The sequence below is a fragment of the Gopherus evgoodei genome, chromosome 1 (genome assembly GCF_007399415.2).
Source record: "Gopherus evgoodei ecotype Sinaloan lineage chromosome 1, rGopEvg1_v1.p, whole genome shotgun sequence".
NCBI lineage: Eukaryota > Metazoa > Chordata > Testudines > Testudinidae > Gopherus > Gopherus evgoodei.
The window spans coordinates 204,589,874-204,606,773 of NC_044322.1; the positions used below are offsets into that span (position 1 = coordinate 204,589,874).

A 16,900-nucleotide genomic window follows, 5' to 3' on the forward strand; every position below is an offset into this window, starting at 1 on the left:
GCTGGAGTTGCACAGATTAGGTCAACTTACCTCAGTAGTGTGGACATAGCCTAAGAAATAAAAGATTGAACTCCACACGAATTAAAAGAAACTAACTGATGGGCATTAGTTTTTGTGCACTAGTGTACCTCATAGGGACACAGATTCCTCTCTCCACCCCTTGCAGACTGGGAAAACACTCAAACAGGTATTAAATTGATGGATTTGTCAGCGTATTGCAGTGAGGAAAATAAATAAAGGTTGGTCACCTGTAACCAGAGTTCAAGATGACCTCTGCCCAGTCATACTTTTGTGATGTGCCAGTGTTGCAGCTTGGAACAAAAGAACCTTCTACTAGTAGTGCCCATTGGAATGCTCTTGTGCCCTGTTCTCCTCCTTCCCTCTCAACCCGCCCCCTCCCCTCAATAAAAAGGAAGCATGGTATGCAGACTGCCTCAGTTCTTTCCAATAGCTCCTGAGCTCCAAGTCTGTCACTAAGATTGAGAAAGAGGGGAAGGTGGACAGGGAGCATGAATTACCTTTGTGAAAGTAGAACAGGCTCTAGTTCTGTCACTATGGCAGACATCGTTAAACAAAATGTTTAACTCTTCCCCTACTACTTAAGCTATTTTAAAGCTGCATAAGTCAGTTATACTTTGAAGCCTTGCATTTTAAGCAGGAAAAGAACAAGCCTAATTTTTTCCAATGGAATAATCAACTCCCATTAAGTCTTAGCTAGTGTAGCAAATTAAGTGGTACTTTAGGAACTTTTCCTGTACTATGGTAGACACACCTAAAGGTTTTAACAATAACTTTTTAAAAAATATAATTAATTAGTTAACACACATGTGAGCTGTGTCTACTAAACAGGTCTTTCCCCAACACATCTGTCTCAAACCTACTATACTTCCTAGCCACACTTGCAGCAGTGCATTTTTGGAAATCTAGATGATTATCCTATAATGCCTTAGTGAGAGCACCCAACTGCACTCTAGGTAGCTGAAAGGAAGGCAGACCAGTGAAACAGGTTACAAAGGCACAGTTAATGTGTATAGAGGAACCCCTCTACTCAACAGGACAGCTATGACTTAGTTACAGAAAGACCCATGTTCCGTGTATGCAAGGCTTAAGCCTTGTTAGTAGGAGTTAACTATATTGGGTATGGATACACACCATGTTTGGACCCAGCCAGTTAATAGTAGGTTAAATTATTAAATAGCATAGTGTAGAGCAGGCTGAAGAACTGTAAAGCCAATATCACTTGTGAGCATGCATGCTTATGTGCTTACTAAAGGTATGGGCAGGGAACTAGAATGAAATCAGTTGAAACTGTTAGTGTAAATATGAACCGTTTTTTCACTTTAAAAAACAAACAAATATAGCCATTCCTACATGGTGGAATAAACAGCATGACTAAGATTATCAAGACAGGGGACAAATTAGAGCCAAAGTTGTTCCAGCTTGGTCTGCTTCAACAGTTAGATTAATAGATTCTAAAGGTAGAAGGGAAAGAACACTGATCTGAACCTCTTGCATGACCAGCCATGGAACAAATTAAAGCACCCTTGCAAAACTGTTGAATTAATGAGCCCTAACACAGAATGTTCTCCCCTGCCCTTTACCAGGATGGGGGGCAAGGAAAGAACTCATCTTTTTACTTCCTGTCAGTAAGTACAATTTGGAAGGGTTAATTAGGAAGATAGTTCAGAATGTAATCTGTGCTATATGAGTGAGGTGTTAATCAGCCCAGAAATGGAATCTTCTGTGAGATAATGTCACTTTGTCCATTGTGGTCTCTTCAAAGATAAATATAGATTACACTGTCCCCTGAATGAACATGCCAAACACAACTGAAGCAAAGCAAACTTGCCACAGCTATATGGATATTTATTCTCACTTTGGCTCAGTGGCAATGAGAGCACCACTGAGTCATACACACAACAGAGTCAGGTTTGTCATTTTAAATTCTAAATAAATAAATAAATAAATGGTAAGTAATAAACACATTGTCAGTTAAGAGAAAAATTTTAAACCATTATTTAAAAGATTTTCAAATACCACAAAAGGGCAGCGGCTATAAAGAGCTGCAGCTCAAGCCATATAAAGTATGGCAGCTGACACTAATTCAAGATACATCAAACCTTCAGCTGTAATGGTCCGTGAAGCGGAAGGATTTAGGTTCAGAAATGGTGCAGAGGATATTCTGGATTTGTTTTGCTCTTCTGGCTTCTAGCCTAAGTTGCCTCGATCGCTCTTTGGCAGCGAGTTCCTCTGCTTGCTTTTCCTCTCTCTTTCTTTTTAGCCATCTGTGGAGAAACAAACCAGTTTGGAAGCACTGATAGCAAGTGGTCAAAAACTCTCTTTAATCACTGGCCATCACTTCTGGCTTACTCAAAGCAGGCAACTGTTCTCTTAACTGGAACTCAATCTGACTAGTTAACTAAAGCCACTGCATCACTTAGCAAACAGGCTACATCCTGGAATTAATTGTTTTTTAGGGTCCAAGCACATAGGGGAAACTAGTGGGACAGATCTACGAGAGTGTCAGCAGTGAGAAGGAAGAGTGGGACCTTTGCCTGAAGCAAATGCAGTCCCTTTTCCAGAAACCCTTACTGATCTACAACCTATGTTCCCAATACAACTTTCTACTCTGGCGTTGCACCTTGATCAGCAGGCTGGGAGCAGCAGGAGTTGGTGATGTTGAGAGGGGGCAGGGGAGGGCATTAGCTGAAAGCTTCAGTTGGATGAGTACAATAAGGTTGGGAGGCGGGCCAGAGGAACTGAAAGTGAATTCACCAGACTCTAGTCAGGGCTGGTCCTGGCCATCTGTGGATGGATCTTCAGACTGCTGAAAGATACAACATTCAGATTTCCTTGCTCCGTAGGAAATAAGAGCCATAGACCTACTGTTTAAAGGCTCTGTCACGTTCTTCTGTTCTTGGAAGGAAGTACAGGCACTCTTCCTGGCGTCTAAGGATTTCCATTTGTTTTTCTTTCATTTGATCTTGGTGCTTTTTTTTAAGCCATAACCTGAAAGCTTCCTCTGGATCTCTGTTCTCCTGCTATATAAAGCGCGCACACACACGTAATTAAATATGCTGTTTGTCTTTGAAATTAATATAACAGTACTACTTTGAACTTCTCCAGAACTTTCCATCCCAGTTTATGAAACATACTTTATAAATAATGCTGATTTTAGCCTCACAACCTTACTAATATTATTGCCCCCATTTTAGAACTTGAGACAAAGTCCTGGTTCTAAGACTAGTTTCTGCCTGCATTGTAACGTGTAAATCGCTTGATAACACAAGTGTAAATAAATGCTAGTTGAGACACTTCACAAACATTAGTTCCTAGTTGTGGTTCACCATAAGGCAACACTAAATCATCATCATATTAAAATGCAATATAGTAACTAACTTCTCATAAGTGATCCTAGGACCATAAAGGTCACATGAGCATAGCTTGTTGCATTGTGCAAGTTCATCTTGTTAAAACTGGAAAATTCTGATATGTGAGCAGTTCTAGCACTTCTAAGAGAAAACTGTGTGACAAACATGGAATATTCCTTGCTATGTTCATTTTTATAATGCTGAGCAAAACGGATGTAAATTTCAATTTTTTCTGAATACCTAGAGCACCTTTAACATGCATGGGATGGAGAGGTCTTAACTTACTCTACTATGTGAGCCTTCTAGTTCCTTTGCACGCTGAATTCGCTTCTCTTCCTGCACTTGTTCTTTTTTCTTCTGCAACCAAGCTCTAAACACCATGTCATTCTCTCTCTTCTTTTCTTCTTCCTGTTGTTTTTTCTGTGCTGCTTCCTTGTGTGAAATTAAGGATTGAGTAACATTTTACAAGGTGTTAGTCCGACACATGCAAAGGGCTTCAGCATCAGAGCAAGCAATACAAATAGTCTGAATAACACATCCGCCTTGCCCTAAAACGTACTGAGAGAACTGGGAATAATCAACAGACACATCAAGTCAATACTATCTTGAGGAGAAAACTAGGCTCGGGCATCTCTATGATTAAGGTTATATTTGGAGGCTTTCATTCTAACCATTATTATTACAACCTCAATTTCCAGAAGCCTTCCATGCTTTGTCTCAAATCACTGGAGGTTCAGTAGAAATGGGTCAGGACACTTTAAACCAGATCTACCCCATGGTTCTAAGTAGTTTAAAATGAGTTTCGCTGACCTGTTTCAAAACTCGTTACAAGATTTCTCCTGCCTAGACAGACACTAAAAATCAAAAGTATGTGTAACTGCAAGCATTGGCCTATAATAGAGGTTTCTGGAGTGTGACCATGCATTGGGGTTGAGGAGAATGTCATTTAATTGTGGAGGCACTGATAGCTTAACACTTCTCTGAAGCTAACATGGTGGATTGCTTTTTTTAAAAAAGTAGAAAATAATCTTTCAGAGGTCTTTAAACATTTGAGGGTATTTTGGTCATTGCCAAGCATTCCAATAAACCACACTATTCAGAAATTTTGTCTCATGAAATTTTGTTCCTCTTTGCACAAAAGCCATGCACCCATCAAATTCAAAATACCAACATGCACCTCCTTTGAAGTCCAAGTATCTTTTTCCCTGAAATATTTTAGCAATTGTCTTCAAAAACTGACAATTATTACACATTTTTGAGGTCTCTGCTACACACTTAATCTTTCAGAAACTTACTTTTCCTACTATCTTCCTGAGAGCTAAGAGGAATCGTAGTACAGTTTCTTCTCTTCAGTACACAATTATAAAATAAAGGCACAGATCTGGCCTTCTAAAATAGGTCTAAGGCCTCGTCTACATGATGAAATTAGATCAGTAGAACTACATCACTCAGGGGTGTGAAAAATCCACACCCCCAAAAGATGCAGTTAAACCGACCTAACCCCCAGTGTAGACAACACTAGGTCGACAGGAGAATGAGCTCCCGCTTCTCGGCGAGGTGGATTAATTATGACAATAGGAGAAGCCCTCCTGTCAGTGTAGGCGGTATCACTGAAACATTTCAAGTGTAGACAAGCCCTATGTCTTGTTTGAAATTGCTGTCCTACATAATGGTGTTGAGAGTTGAGTACCTGAGTTGTTTTCCATTTAACCCCTACATAAAAACCCAGGTAATTCCCGCAAGGGAAATCTTTGAGGTTGCTTGAGGGTAACACTCACCCACACAAATCTTTAAAACAAGGAAATGTCCAGTTACAGTAGCCTTGTTTAACATACTTTCAACTGCACACACCACACCACATTCACCAGAACACTCTGCCGCTCTTTAAATAAGTTCCATATACTGCCAACATATACATCAACCACTACACGCACATTCCTTACAATCACACTTGAATGCAAACCTTTAATTCCCAAACACTTCCCCATGGGAAAACCATATAGCATGTACTTATTCAGCATACAGATTCTAACATCACCACAGAGGTCAGAGTTAAGGTTTTGGATTGTAATGTGATGGTGTGTGAGGCATCTGTGTGTACTCTGTTATTGTACATGTTGGAGGTGTATGGGACTTATGAGCAGAATGGAAGAGTCTGTCAGTGAAAATGGTGAATGCGATAAGGGTAGGCATGTTTATGGATATATTAAAATGGAGGTTTCCTTGCTTTCCATGCATGAGTGTTGCCTTAACTAGTTTTTAAATAAAAGAGGTTTTTTTTGTGGATTTAGTTTATAAGCGCAAAGTATTATTATACCATTGGAGCAATGAAACAAATGATCGACTGAACGGCTTTTGAGAAGCAATATTTCCCAGTTAAGTTTGAGAAACACAGAAGGTCTGGTGGTCACTACGTTCTGGTTTTTTCTTTGTATTCTCACCTCTTTCCTTAGTTTCTCTTTCCTTTGTTGCATCTGTTTTTGCATCTCTTTTTGTTTGGGTGAAAGACCGTAGATGGAGCTTCTCAAAGGAACATTTGCAGACTGCGCCCTGCGGGGAGTTCTTCCCATTCCCACACTTCTTTCAAGGTTGATGGCTGAGTTTGGGCGATACTTGGGGTTAGGTGGAGGCTTAGGGAAACAGACAAACTCTTCTCCAATGGGAAAGAAAGCATTTACCCCTGGCTGCACTAGAGGCTCTTCCTTTGGTAGATTGGGAGTGCCAAAAATAACGGAATGGGAAAACTTCGGAGAAACAGGCTGAGCTTCAATGTCAGTGAAAGAAACACTTATCGGGGGCAAAAAGTCATGGCTTTCAATATCACGTAAACTCAAGAGTTCAAACTTCCCATCTTTCTCTACTAGGATCTTGCCATCCTTGTGTTCCTCATCCTTCCCACCATTAAGTGAAAAAGATATGCTTTGAAGTCCTGGCTCATTAGAAATATGCAGTTGAGACAGCCTACTTGAAACATCCTCTTCACTTTCAGGATCATTTTTATAAGCTTCTGTATCTTCTAGAGGGGGAACTTCCAAATCTACCAATTTATCTTTGAATTTTAGTTTCCTTTCTCTATTCTCATCTAGAGGTTCTTGGTTCTCCAGCAGCTTGTTGGCTTCTTCGATCTTTTCCAAAATATAACGCTTTATTTCTTCATCATCTTCCTCATCCAGTTCCTGCTGGTTTTCCAGCTTGGACTCCTGGATGGAGCTTTCACTGTCAGTATCAGATGCATGATCCAATGGTTTAACTTCAGGTATGGATATAGGTTTTTCTTCATTTGGTGGACTCTCCTTCAGATCTGCATCAGGCTGAGGAAGCTGATCTACACATTCTTTTCTTTCCTCATTGTCTTCATCAGTATTTGTTTCAACATCCTCTTCATTCTGATCAGGATTTTAAAAAGAACATCAGTCCTCCTTTTAAAATTGTGTAAGAAAAAACCTAACAAGTTAAAAACTAACACAGGGTAGTTTATACATACATAATATATAAATTGAGTTTGGGACTTTAAAACCACAGAAGTCAGGAAATGTCCCTTTGAGCAGATTACTCAGACTTTAAAGCCAGAAAGGACCATCATGATCATCTAGTCTGACCTCCTGAACACTGCAGTCTATACCCACTCCTGTAATAGACCCATAACCTCTGGCTGAGTTACTGAAGTCCTCACCTCATGATAAAGGCTTCAAGTTACAAAGAATCCACCATTTACAGTAGTTGAAGCCTGCAAGTCACCAATGCCCTATCCTGCAGAGAAAGGAGAAAAACCCCAAGTCTCTGCCAACCTGAACCAGAGGAAACAAATTTTCCTGACTCCAAATATGGTGATCAGTTAGAACCTGAGTATGTGGGCAAGACCCAACAGCGAGATATATGGGAAATAATTCTCTGTAGTAGCTCAGACCCTTCCCCTAGTAGTGTCCCATCACCAGCAATTGGAGATATTTGTTGCTAGCAGTCACAGATCAGTTACATGACATTGTACACAGTTTCGTCATACCATTCCCTCCATAAACTTATCAAGTTCAGTCTAGATAAAAGTTAGGTTTGTTGTCCTCACTTCTTCCTGGAAGGCTGCTCCAGAACTTCACTCCACTGATGGTTAGAAATCTAATTTCAAGCCTAAACTTATTGATGGCCAGTTCATATCCATTTGTTCTTTATCAACATTGGTGCTTAACTAACTCCTCTCCCTCTCTGATATTTATCCCTCTGATGCATTTATATAGTGCAATCATATCTCCCCTCAGCCTTCTTTTGGTTAAGCTAAACAAGCCAATATCTCAAAGTAGGTTACTCTTCTGATCATCCTAGTAGCCCTTCTCTAAACCTGTTCCAGTTTGAAGTCAATCTTTCTTAAACATGGGAGACCAGAATTGCACACAGTATTCCAGATGCAGTCTCACCAGTGCCTTGTAAAATGGTACTAACACTTCCCCGTGTCTACTGGAAATACTTTGCCTGATGCATCCTAGGACTGCATTAGATTTTTTCCACAGACACATCATATCATCCTGTGATCAACCAATACACCCAGCTCTCTCTCCTCTGTTGCCTCCAACTGATAAGTCCCCACATTACAGTTACATATATAATTCTTGTTGGTCTCTAAGTGCATGACCTTGCACTTTTCACTATTAAATTTCATCCTATTTTTATTACTCCAGTTTACAAGGTCATCCAGATTTTCTTGCGTGATATTCCGGTTCACCTCCATATTGGCAATATCTCCCAACTTTGTGTCATCTGCAAATTTTATTAGCACACTCCCACTTTTAGTGTCAAGGTCATTAATAAAAATGTTAAATAAGATAGGTCCCAAGACCAGTCTCTGAGGAGCTCCATTAGTAACCTCCTCCATCCAGCTTGACAGTTCACCTTTCAGTAAGGCCCCTGTTGTAGTCGCCTGTTAGCCAGTTCCTTATCCACCTTTCAATTCTCATATTAATCCCCATCTTCTCCAATTTAACTAAATTTCCAGTGTGGAACTGTATTAATTGCCTTGCTGAAATGTAGTAGATCTGATCTACTACATTTCCTTTGTCTAAAAAATCAGTTATCTTCTCAAAGGAGAGCAGGTTGGTTTGGCACAATCTACCTTTTGTAAAACCATGTTGTATTTTATCCCAATTACGGTTTACCTCTATATCCTTTACTTTCTCTTTCTAAATTTGTTCTAAGATCTTGCATACAACTGAGGTCAAACTAACAGGCCTGTATTTTACTAGGTCACTTATTTTCCCTTCTTAAAAATAGGTACTATAGCAGCAATTCTCCAGTCATAAGTTTATAGATTGATTAAAATCCTTGCAATTTCATATGCCAGTTCCTTTAATATTCCTGGATGGCCCCCCAATTGTTTGAGTTTGACTTTCACCTTGGATGTGGTAATTTCTACTTCCATATCCTCATTTCCATTAGCCACCCTGCCATTGTCCCTAAGCTTTTCGTTGCCTCAGTTTTTAATAAGGGTAAAGTATTTGTTTAGATGTTGGGCCATGCCTAGGTCATCTTTAATCTCCACCCCATCCTCATTGTTTACCGTTCCCACTTCTTGGTTTTTTTGTTTTTATTTATATGGCTATAGAACCTTTTACTAGTAGTTTTAATCTCCTTTGCAAGATATAACTCTACTTGGCTTTTGGTAGTTCTCACTTTTTCCCTACACTTTCTGACCTTCAAGAGGTAGTTTTCCTTGCTGATCCATCCCATATTCCATTGTTATAGGCTGTTTTCTCTTAACCACTTGTTTGAGATATTTGCTCATCCAGATTGGTCTGCAACCCTTCCCTACGATTTTTTTCCCCTTACTTGGGATACAGGCTTCAGATTGTTTGAGCAACTTTGACTTCAGTAATTCCAAGCGTCCTCCACATTCAGTTCCTTGAGTTCTTCAGTCCAGTCCACTTCCCTAACTACTTGCCTTAATTTTTTACAGTTTGCCCATTTGAAATCAAGGACCCTACCTGCAGATCTATTTTTGTTCAAACTGAATTAGCGCATGAACACTTGAACCAAGGCAGCCTCCTACAACCAGATCTTCTATGAGGTTCTCACTACTCACTAATACCAAATCTAAAATGGCCTCACCTCTTTTCGGTTCAGTAACTATTTGGTGAAGAAAAATGTCAGCTATCACATGCACAAAAATCTGGGCCCTATTATTAGTAGCACTTGTCCTCCAATCTATATCTGGAAAGCTAAAGTCTCCCCTAATTATACAATTGTCAGTCGTCTTTATTTCATTAAAAATATTAAAGAGGTCTCTATCCATACCTAAATCAGGTCCAGGGTGTCCATAGCATACCCCAGAACTATCCCAGGGGAACCTCTAATAGTTTTCTTCCTGAAAGTGATATTGACACAGACCGTTTTATCCATTCCATCACTTCTGATTTCTTTACAGTCTATCTCATCATTAATATTCAGTGCTACTCCACCACATTTACTTCTTTCCTGAACAGCCCATACTCTTCAATATCTTGACTCCAGTCATGATTACTATTCCATCATGTTTGTTATCCCTGTAATATCTGGTTTCACTTCCTTCACCAGTTGTTCTAGTTCCTCCATTTTGTTACCCAGGCTCCTTGCACTGGTATACAAATCTCTTAGTTGTTTCTGCTTGACTTTGCTGAGATTCTTCACTCAATTGGTTATAGTCATTCTACTGCTAGTATCACCTGCCTGACCGTTGACTTCATTGGCACTGACACTACTGTACTCCTTGCTGGAGCCGTAGACATAACTAGCACTGTAAGCCAAAGGCTGTGAACCAGAATAGGCCTGGCCCTGGCAAAATAATACACTGGGTATCAGCTAACACCAAGTAAGCACATTCCTGACTGGAGAGAATGGTACAAAAAAAAACACTGCTCTCTCAAATAACAAGAACACACTGACCCTTCATAAGATAAGGATGTGATGGACAGGATAATGGATATGGATGTTTTGTTCAAACTAGCAGGCATAAGGATAAGGGTGGCAACTAACAAGGTCTGGAGCAGGGATCGTCAACCTTTCAGAAGTGGTGTGCCAAGTCTTCATTTATTCACTGTAATTTAAGGTTTCACATGACAGTAATACATTTTAACGTTTTTAGAAGGTCTCTTTCTATAAGCCTATAATATATAATTAAACTATTGTTGTATGTAAAGTAAATAAGGTTTTTAAAATATTTGAGAAGCTTCATTTAAAATTAAATTAAAATGCAGAGGCCCCCAGACCAGTGGTCAGGACCCGGGCAGTGTGAGTGCCACTAAAAATCAGCTTGCATGCCACCTTGGGCATGCGTCCCATAGGTTGCTTACCCCTGCTCTGGAGTATAATATGTAACATGTTTGTATTAATGTATAAAAGGAGAAGTCATAGGAGGGGCAACTTTGTACTCACCAAGGCGACAGCATCCTGGTGTACTGACTGAGGGGGTACCTTGACATTGGCATATATGTGTTAGTGTATCTGCAGTTCCTATGGGATGCTAGTACCATGCTTTGTCGACAATAAGCCTGGCCAAGGACCTTTGCCACTGAACCAAGCCTGTGGTCTTTCTTATGAACACCGCTGAGGTCTGCTGAATTAACATGCTGCACTGTCTGCTAGTGCAGCCGACATTGGAGTTCCAAGAACAGCAACAATTGCAGAAGTAACAACATGCCACAGCACTAACAACCACCATCTTTCCTCTTAATGTCCATTCTCCTACCCACTGCCGTTACTTTCTCCACTGATGTATTCTCTTTCTTGATTTTCCTCCCAGTCATTAGAATCAGGCATGGAGATTACATAAACATCTTCCTCAAGTTCCTAGTTTAACGCTCTTTCAATCAGTTGTGCCAACCTCCATCCCAGGAGTCTATTTCTGTCCCTACTCGGGTGGAGTCCATCCCATGAGAACAGCCCTCTGCCTGTGAATGCCTCCCAGTGGTCAAACATCCCAAAGCCTTCCACCACTTCCTGAACCAGCTGTTGATCATCATAATCTTGTCTCGTCTTCATTCTCATCCTCTAGAAACAGTCATAATCCCACTGAAGATCACCTGACCCTCTATTTCTTTAAGCGTCTGCCTGAGCCTAGCATAGTCTCCCTTAATGCATTCCAACAAGAATCTAGCAATATCATTTTTTCCCACATGAAGGACAAATCAGTGGATTCTTTCCTGCTCCTGTTAGGATCCTCTTCAGCCTCAGGTCCACATCCACTATCTTTGTTCCCAGCAGACAGCATACCCTTCTGGTTCTCCGGATCAGCCCTGGCAACACACCTGTCTGTTCTTCTTAGTAGGGAGTCACTAGTCACATAGACCTGCCTCTTACTGGTGTTGATGTGAATCTCTGGCCCACCTCCCGTTCTTTCTGGCGGCAAGTCCTCTTGTCTTTTTTTCTCCCTTGCAACCTTCTGCAAGTCTTCCTGTATCCTCCCGAGGCTCTGAACTCGGGCTCTCTTACAGGACTAGCTGATCTTTTCTTCCTTGCCCTCCCACCTTGTTACTGCCTGCTGTGCCCCTTCATTTTCCAACTCAGCAAACCTGTTCCTGAGCTCTATTTTTCCTTCACTGGCCTCTTCCTCTGCTTAGTTCTCATAGTCACATGCTTCCACTAACCACTTTCCAAACCCAGTCTACCACTTCAGCTTGCATCCGTAACTCTTGACTTTTCCCTTAAGCCTTCCCTCAATCATCTGCTCAAATCCCCTTCAAAACTCAACCATAGTTTCCACCTGCATCTCCAAACCTCAGATCTTCTCTTCCATCACCTCTATTAGGAAGCAATTCATACAAATAAAGCTCTTTTTGGGTACCTGCTCTAGAACAATGTACATCCCATAGCATCCAGTCATCTTCATTGCTTCTTCCATTCCTTGGGTCACTACCACTGCTTCCTCTGTATTTGTCATAGCATTCCCTCTTAAGGTTCTGTCAAAGAACAGAAAAAAAACACCACACCCCCACTTCTACAAACTTCCCGTACAAACTCCCCTGTTTTCAGCTCCGTGTGCTGGCTCCGGCGCCACTGGCTGGCTTGCTCATTCACTGCCTTTATACGCCCTCTCTCAGGGAAGCCTCGCCCCCTAATCAGTCTCTCACAGCACACTGCCCCCTACCAGCCTCCGCAATTTGAAAAACATGCACATGCACGCACACACCCAAACAAACACAAGAACTCACAATCCCTAAGTAACAGGGGCTTGCCCTCTCCCACTGAACTCCCACTCAGACTCCACTGTTTTTGGCTCTGTTTGCTGGCTCCTGTGCCTCTGTCTGGCTCCTTTGTTGCCTTAACAGGCCTCCCAATAAGAGAAGTCTCACCCCCTAATCAGGGCTTTGCTTCTCTCACGGCACACTGCCCCCTTCCAGACTCTGCAAATATTCATTAGAAGGGGATCTTTTAGTACATGATGACATAATAAGGTTGTAACTCAGTTTTCATGACATGCTTGATTTTTGCTCCCTCATAAAAAAATCTAATGTCATCAGCTTCAGAACTGGTATATGAAGTACATGCCCAAGGCACAATATTTTGACTATGCTTACACAGGACAGCGTTCAGAAGTGAGTCATTACAAACATAGGTGTTAGTTGTGTCCAAAAAGTTGATTTTTGTCACTATGTAGCATAAAAATAGAAAGAGATAAAACTGTTAAGATCTTAACAGATAAATCCAGTAATGTACAGAATTAAATATGAAGGAATACAAAGTACTGTGCATTCATAGTTATCAAGAAAAATGTGATTTATCTGTACTGTTAAGCCAAGTTCATGGCTCAGCTTTTAAAGTTGCAATCAGCTCTCCATTACAAGCCCTTATTTTTTTGACCCCCATGTATATTTGTTAAAAAATAGTCCATTTTGTCTGAAAAGTCCTAGTTGTAAGGATAAATATTTGAGGATTTGAACACAAATGCTTTTTTGAACTTCAGGTTTATTGACATGTCCCATTCTGCAGATTTCTCTAAGCCTTTTTGGATTCCTATACAGCCAGATATCCACTTCAATAATCTGAGTGGAAGTCGCATCATTTTTCATTTTCTTAGTGAACAAAATGAATAGATGGAATGCTGGAAAGGTTTTACACTCTGAAGATAGAAGGCTAATGCCCTCCACACATCTAGGATAGGTAATTTCATCTCTCCCAATTAGCATGTGATTTAGGATAAAACACAGGTAAGTGAATTGTTTGATTAATGTGAAATTCCAAAACAACTGTAGGCCTCACCCTAAATTCATACCTACAAGATACTTTATCATGGTGAAAAGCTGTATAAAATAAAGGGGATCTTACATGAGTGCTCCCAGTTCTCCCACTTTCCTAATTGATATTATTGCACAAGACAGTCTTCAGGGAAAGGTGAAGCTAACCATTCGAACAGTGGTTTCATTAAGATTGACAAAATTAGGTTGAGGTCCCACATAAGCATAGGTTTAAACACTGGAGGAAATACTCTCCCTAGCCCATTCAGTCATCTAGATGTGGTAAGGTAAAAAAAATATAGTAGAATTGTCTATAGATGGATGGAATGCTCTAATGGCTGCTAGGTGCACCCTAAGAGAACTGAGTGAAATATCCCAGGTTTTTAAACAATCAAATGTAATCCAAAATCTCCGATATACTAGGTTAGAGGGGTAAGAGTTGACAATCAGATACAAACCTCTTCCACTGTGCATCATAAAATTTTCTTGTAGAACATTTCCAACTACTGATTAGGATTACTTAGATTTCAGACAAACATGATCTCTCTAACTCAGACATCTGTCTAAATACCAAACTGTCAGGTGACGGGTGGATGGATCAGGATGGCCAACTGTTCCTTTGTCTAGAGAGTTAAAAGGGTCAGATGTTAGAGGCAGATAAATCAGAGGATGGATGGAAAAATGAAGCTGTTCTGAAAGCCAAGATAATCGTGGCCATCTCAAAGCCACCAAAACAACTTTTGCTTTGATTGTTCTCAGTACCCTTGGAAGAAGAGGAATTGGCAGGAATGTGTACATTAGGGTTTCCGACCATTGAAATTGAAAGACAATCCATCAGAGAACATGGACTCTGTTCTTTCCTTGCACGGAACTTCTGACATTTCTTGTTTGTGTCCATTACAAACAGATTTACTGCTGGCTGACCTCAACAGCTAAAAACAGCTTCTATCACCTAGTCAAAAAGCATTCATTTCACGATCCCTGAAAAAATGCCTGCTGAGATCATCTCCTACTGTGTTTTGTACACCCAATAGGTGAACTGCTGACAGAGTGAGCTGATAGCATGTGCACGAATTCCAGAGTCTTATTACTTCTTTTCACAGGAGGGAAGAATATCCTTTTCCCTGTCTGCTTATGTAATATACTGCTGTTGTGTTGTCTGACAATTTAAATGGACTGATTTGGAATAATTGGCAGAAATTGACTGCATGCATCGTAAACTGCTCTGAGTTCAAGTATGTTGATGTAACCCAGATCTTTGTGAAATCCAAGTTCCTTGCACTAGGGGCCCATCTAGACGGGCTTCCCATCCAAACAAAGATACAAACAACAAAGATGGAGTTTGTCATGTGGTGTTACATAGGTGCATAATGCAATGTGACGTGGCAGACAGCTACAATATCCTACAGTTGATTGCAGTTGATTTATTCAATGGACATGGTCTGAAACCTCTCACAAGGCAAATGAACTTTGAATACCTTGGAGTCCAATCTCACTCCTACAAACTCTGTACTTTGCATTGTTCTTATTCTAAATCCCATATTTTGAAAGAGAAGAAGAGGAGTAGGCACTGACTCTTGAGCTTCTTAATAAGATTGCCCTTCGACTAGCCAGTCATCTAGATATGACTCGACTTATCCCTTTCTGACACAGATATTACTACTAACATCTTCATGAATACTTTGCCGTTGTTGATAGGCCAAACGAAAGCACTGTGTTGGCAGCAATCAAGATTGATGATAAATCTTGGGAGCCTCTTGTGTGCTGGATGTACATCTAGGTAAAAATAAACATCTTTGAGGTTGAGAACAATCTCCTTGAACTAGCAATGGAATTATTGAGGCTAAGGTGACCAATCTGATTTTTAAACGACAAACTGAAGTGTTTAGCTGTCTGAGATCTAAAACGGGTCTTCATCCTCCTGTGAACGACATATCTGGAATAAAAGCCTCTCATCCTGTTTTGAGGGGATAACTGTAAGAGAAATTCTATGTCTTGTAGAAGAAATGTCTCAATAGAGGGGTCCCTAAAAATGGACATGGAGGTGGACTGTAGGAGATAAAAGTGTGAATTTGTATTATATGAAAGGCAGTAGCCATTTCCAGTACCCATTTGTCATGAGTCCTCTGTAATTCCTCTAATGGAATTTGAATGAAGTCAGCAATGCTCTTCAGCAATTCGTGAAAGAATTTAAACCCATCAGGATATGAAGATGAGGCTGGTACAACTACCTCATCAGGAGAAGAAAATAAAAGACTGACTAAAGCTGAAGTTTCTCTTTCTAACTTAAGTAGTTTACAGGAGAAAAAAATCTTTTGCAGTGGTTGCAACCCAAACACTGCAGTAATATGGTGGTGCCCGAAATCCAGAAGCTAAAGGTCACTGGAAACAGATGATAGTACAAACAAAAGTGAACCAAACTAATCATTCTTGTGTTTCAAAATAAGAGAAATGTAAAGTTAAAAAAAAAACTGATGAAGTAACTAACTTGGATTTTTTGTAATTACTTCAGTTGAAATTTATCAAAGGTATTTTGTAACATAAGTGAAGAATTTTTTTTTTAAGTATATGACATATGCCTTATTTTATTGGTATCTTTAAGGCTGGTGCGGTAACCATAATTCTGAATGTCTGAATTTTAATGGCATAACAATCAAATCTCGCATACATATTATATGTGATATCTTCAACTGAATCGAGAAAATCTCAGATAACAACATTCAGTTGTTTCTCTGTTTCTTCACAGAGCACATGACTTCTACGGTTGTGATCTTATTTACATAAATGAGGGATCTCTGGAATCATATTTCTTTGTATATGTACCACTTACAGAAAACTTGTGGTTTAAGTTTTAATTAAAAATAAGATTAAGACATTTTTAAATCAACAGGATTGCAGTTTGACAAAACAGGAGAAAAGAGGAAAGGAAGTGGAGGCAGGGACAGAAGGGAGGAGGAAAATGATTGGGAAAGGGCTGGCTGACTGATGGCTGGCTTCTCTGTTGCATGGTGCACATCGGAAACAATATGAGTAGAAAGGGGGTCAGAGGGAAAACACAGCTATATGGCAATAATCCCACACCATATATTTAATGTCTGTACCCCATTTTGAAGATAAAGTGCTACGTAGATATCTCTATCCTCTCTACCACTACTGGTACCATATAGAAGCTCACCTCCATAAGTCCTGGTAAAGTCTAATGAAAAGGCACTCTGAATGCCTTATTCATCTCTCAGGTGAGCTTAAGTAAAATTCAAACATCCTCATAAGTTCCTGCTGTTCTGCGTAACAAACTCCTTTGCTGCTTTTCCAAACCGTACGTGTGCAGAGAATCAG

The 16,900-nt window shown here is 40.2% G+C and overlaps 1 protein-coding gene across 3 annotated transcripts in view; it reads right to left on the reverse strand.

Moving 5' to 3' along the window:
• CCDC181 (coiled-coil domain containing 181) overlaps positions 1–16,900 on the reverse strand; it is a 27,788-nt gene continuing 10,888 nt past the window's right edge. For 2 of the 3 annotated variants that reach the window (XM_030583431.1, XM_030583438.1), the window contains 4 exons: positions 5,813–6,757; positions 3,657–3,803; positions 2,887–3,041; positions 1–2,285 (listed from right to left, as the gene is read on the reverse strand). In XM_030583431.1, coding sequence (XP_030439291.1) covers positions 2,123–2,285; positions 2,887–3,041; positions 3,657–3,803; positions 5,813–6,757 — 1,410 coding nt within the window. In that variant the 3' untranslated portion in view covers positions 1–2,122. The remainder of the gene's footprint in view (positions 2,286–2,886; positions 3,042–3,656; positions 3,804–5,812; positions 6,758–16,900) is intronic. The other variant, XM_030583448.1, reaches the window with a different exon arrangement.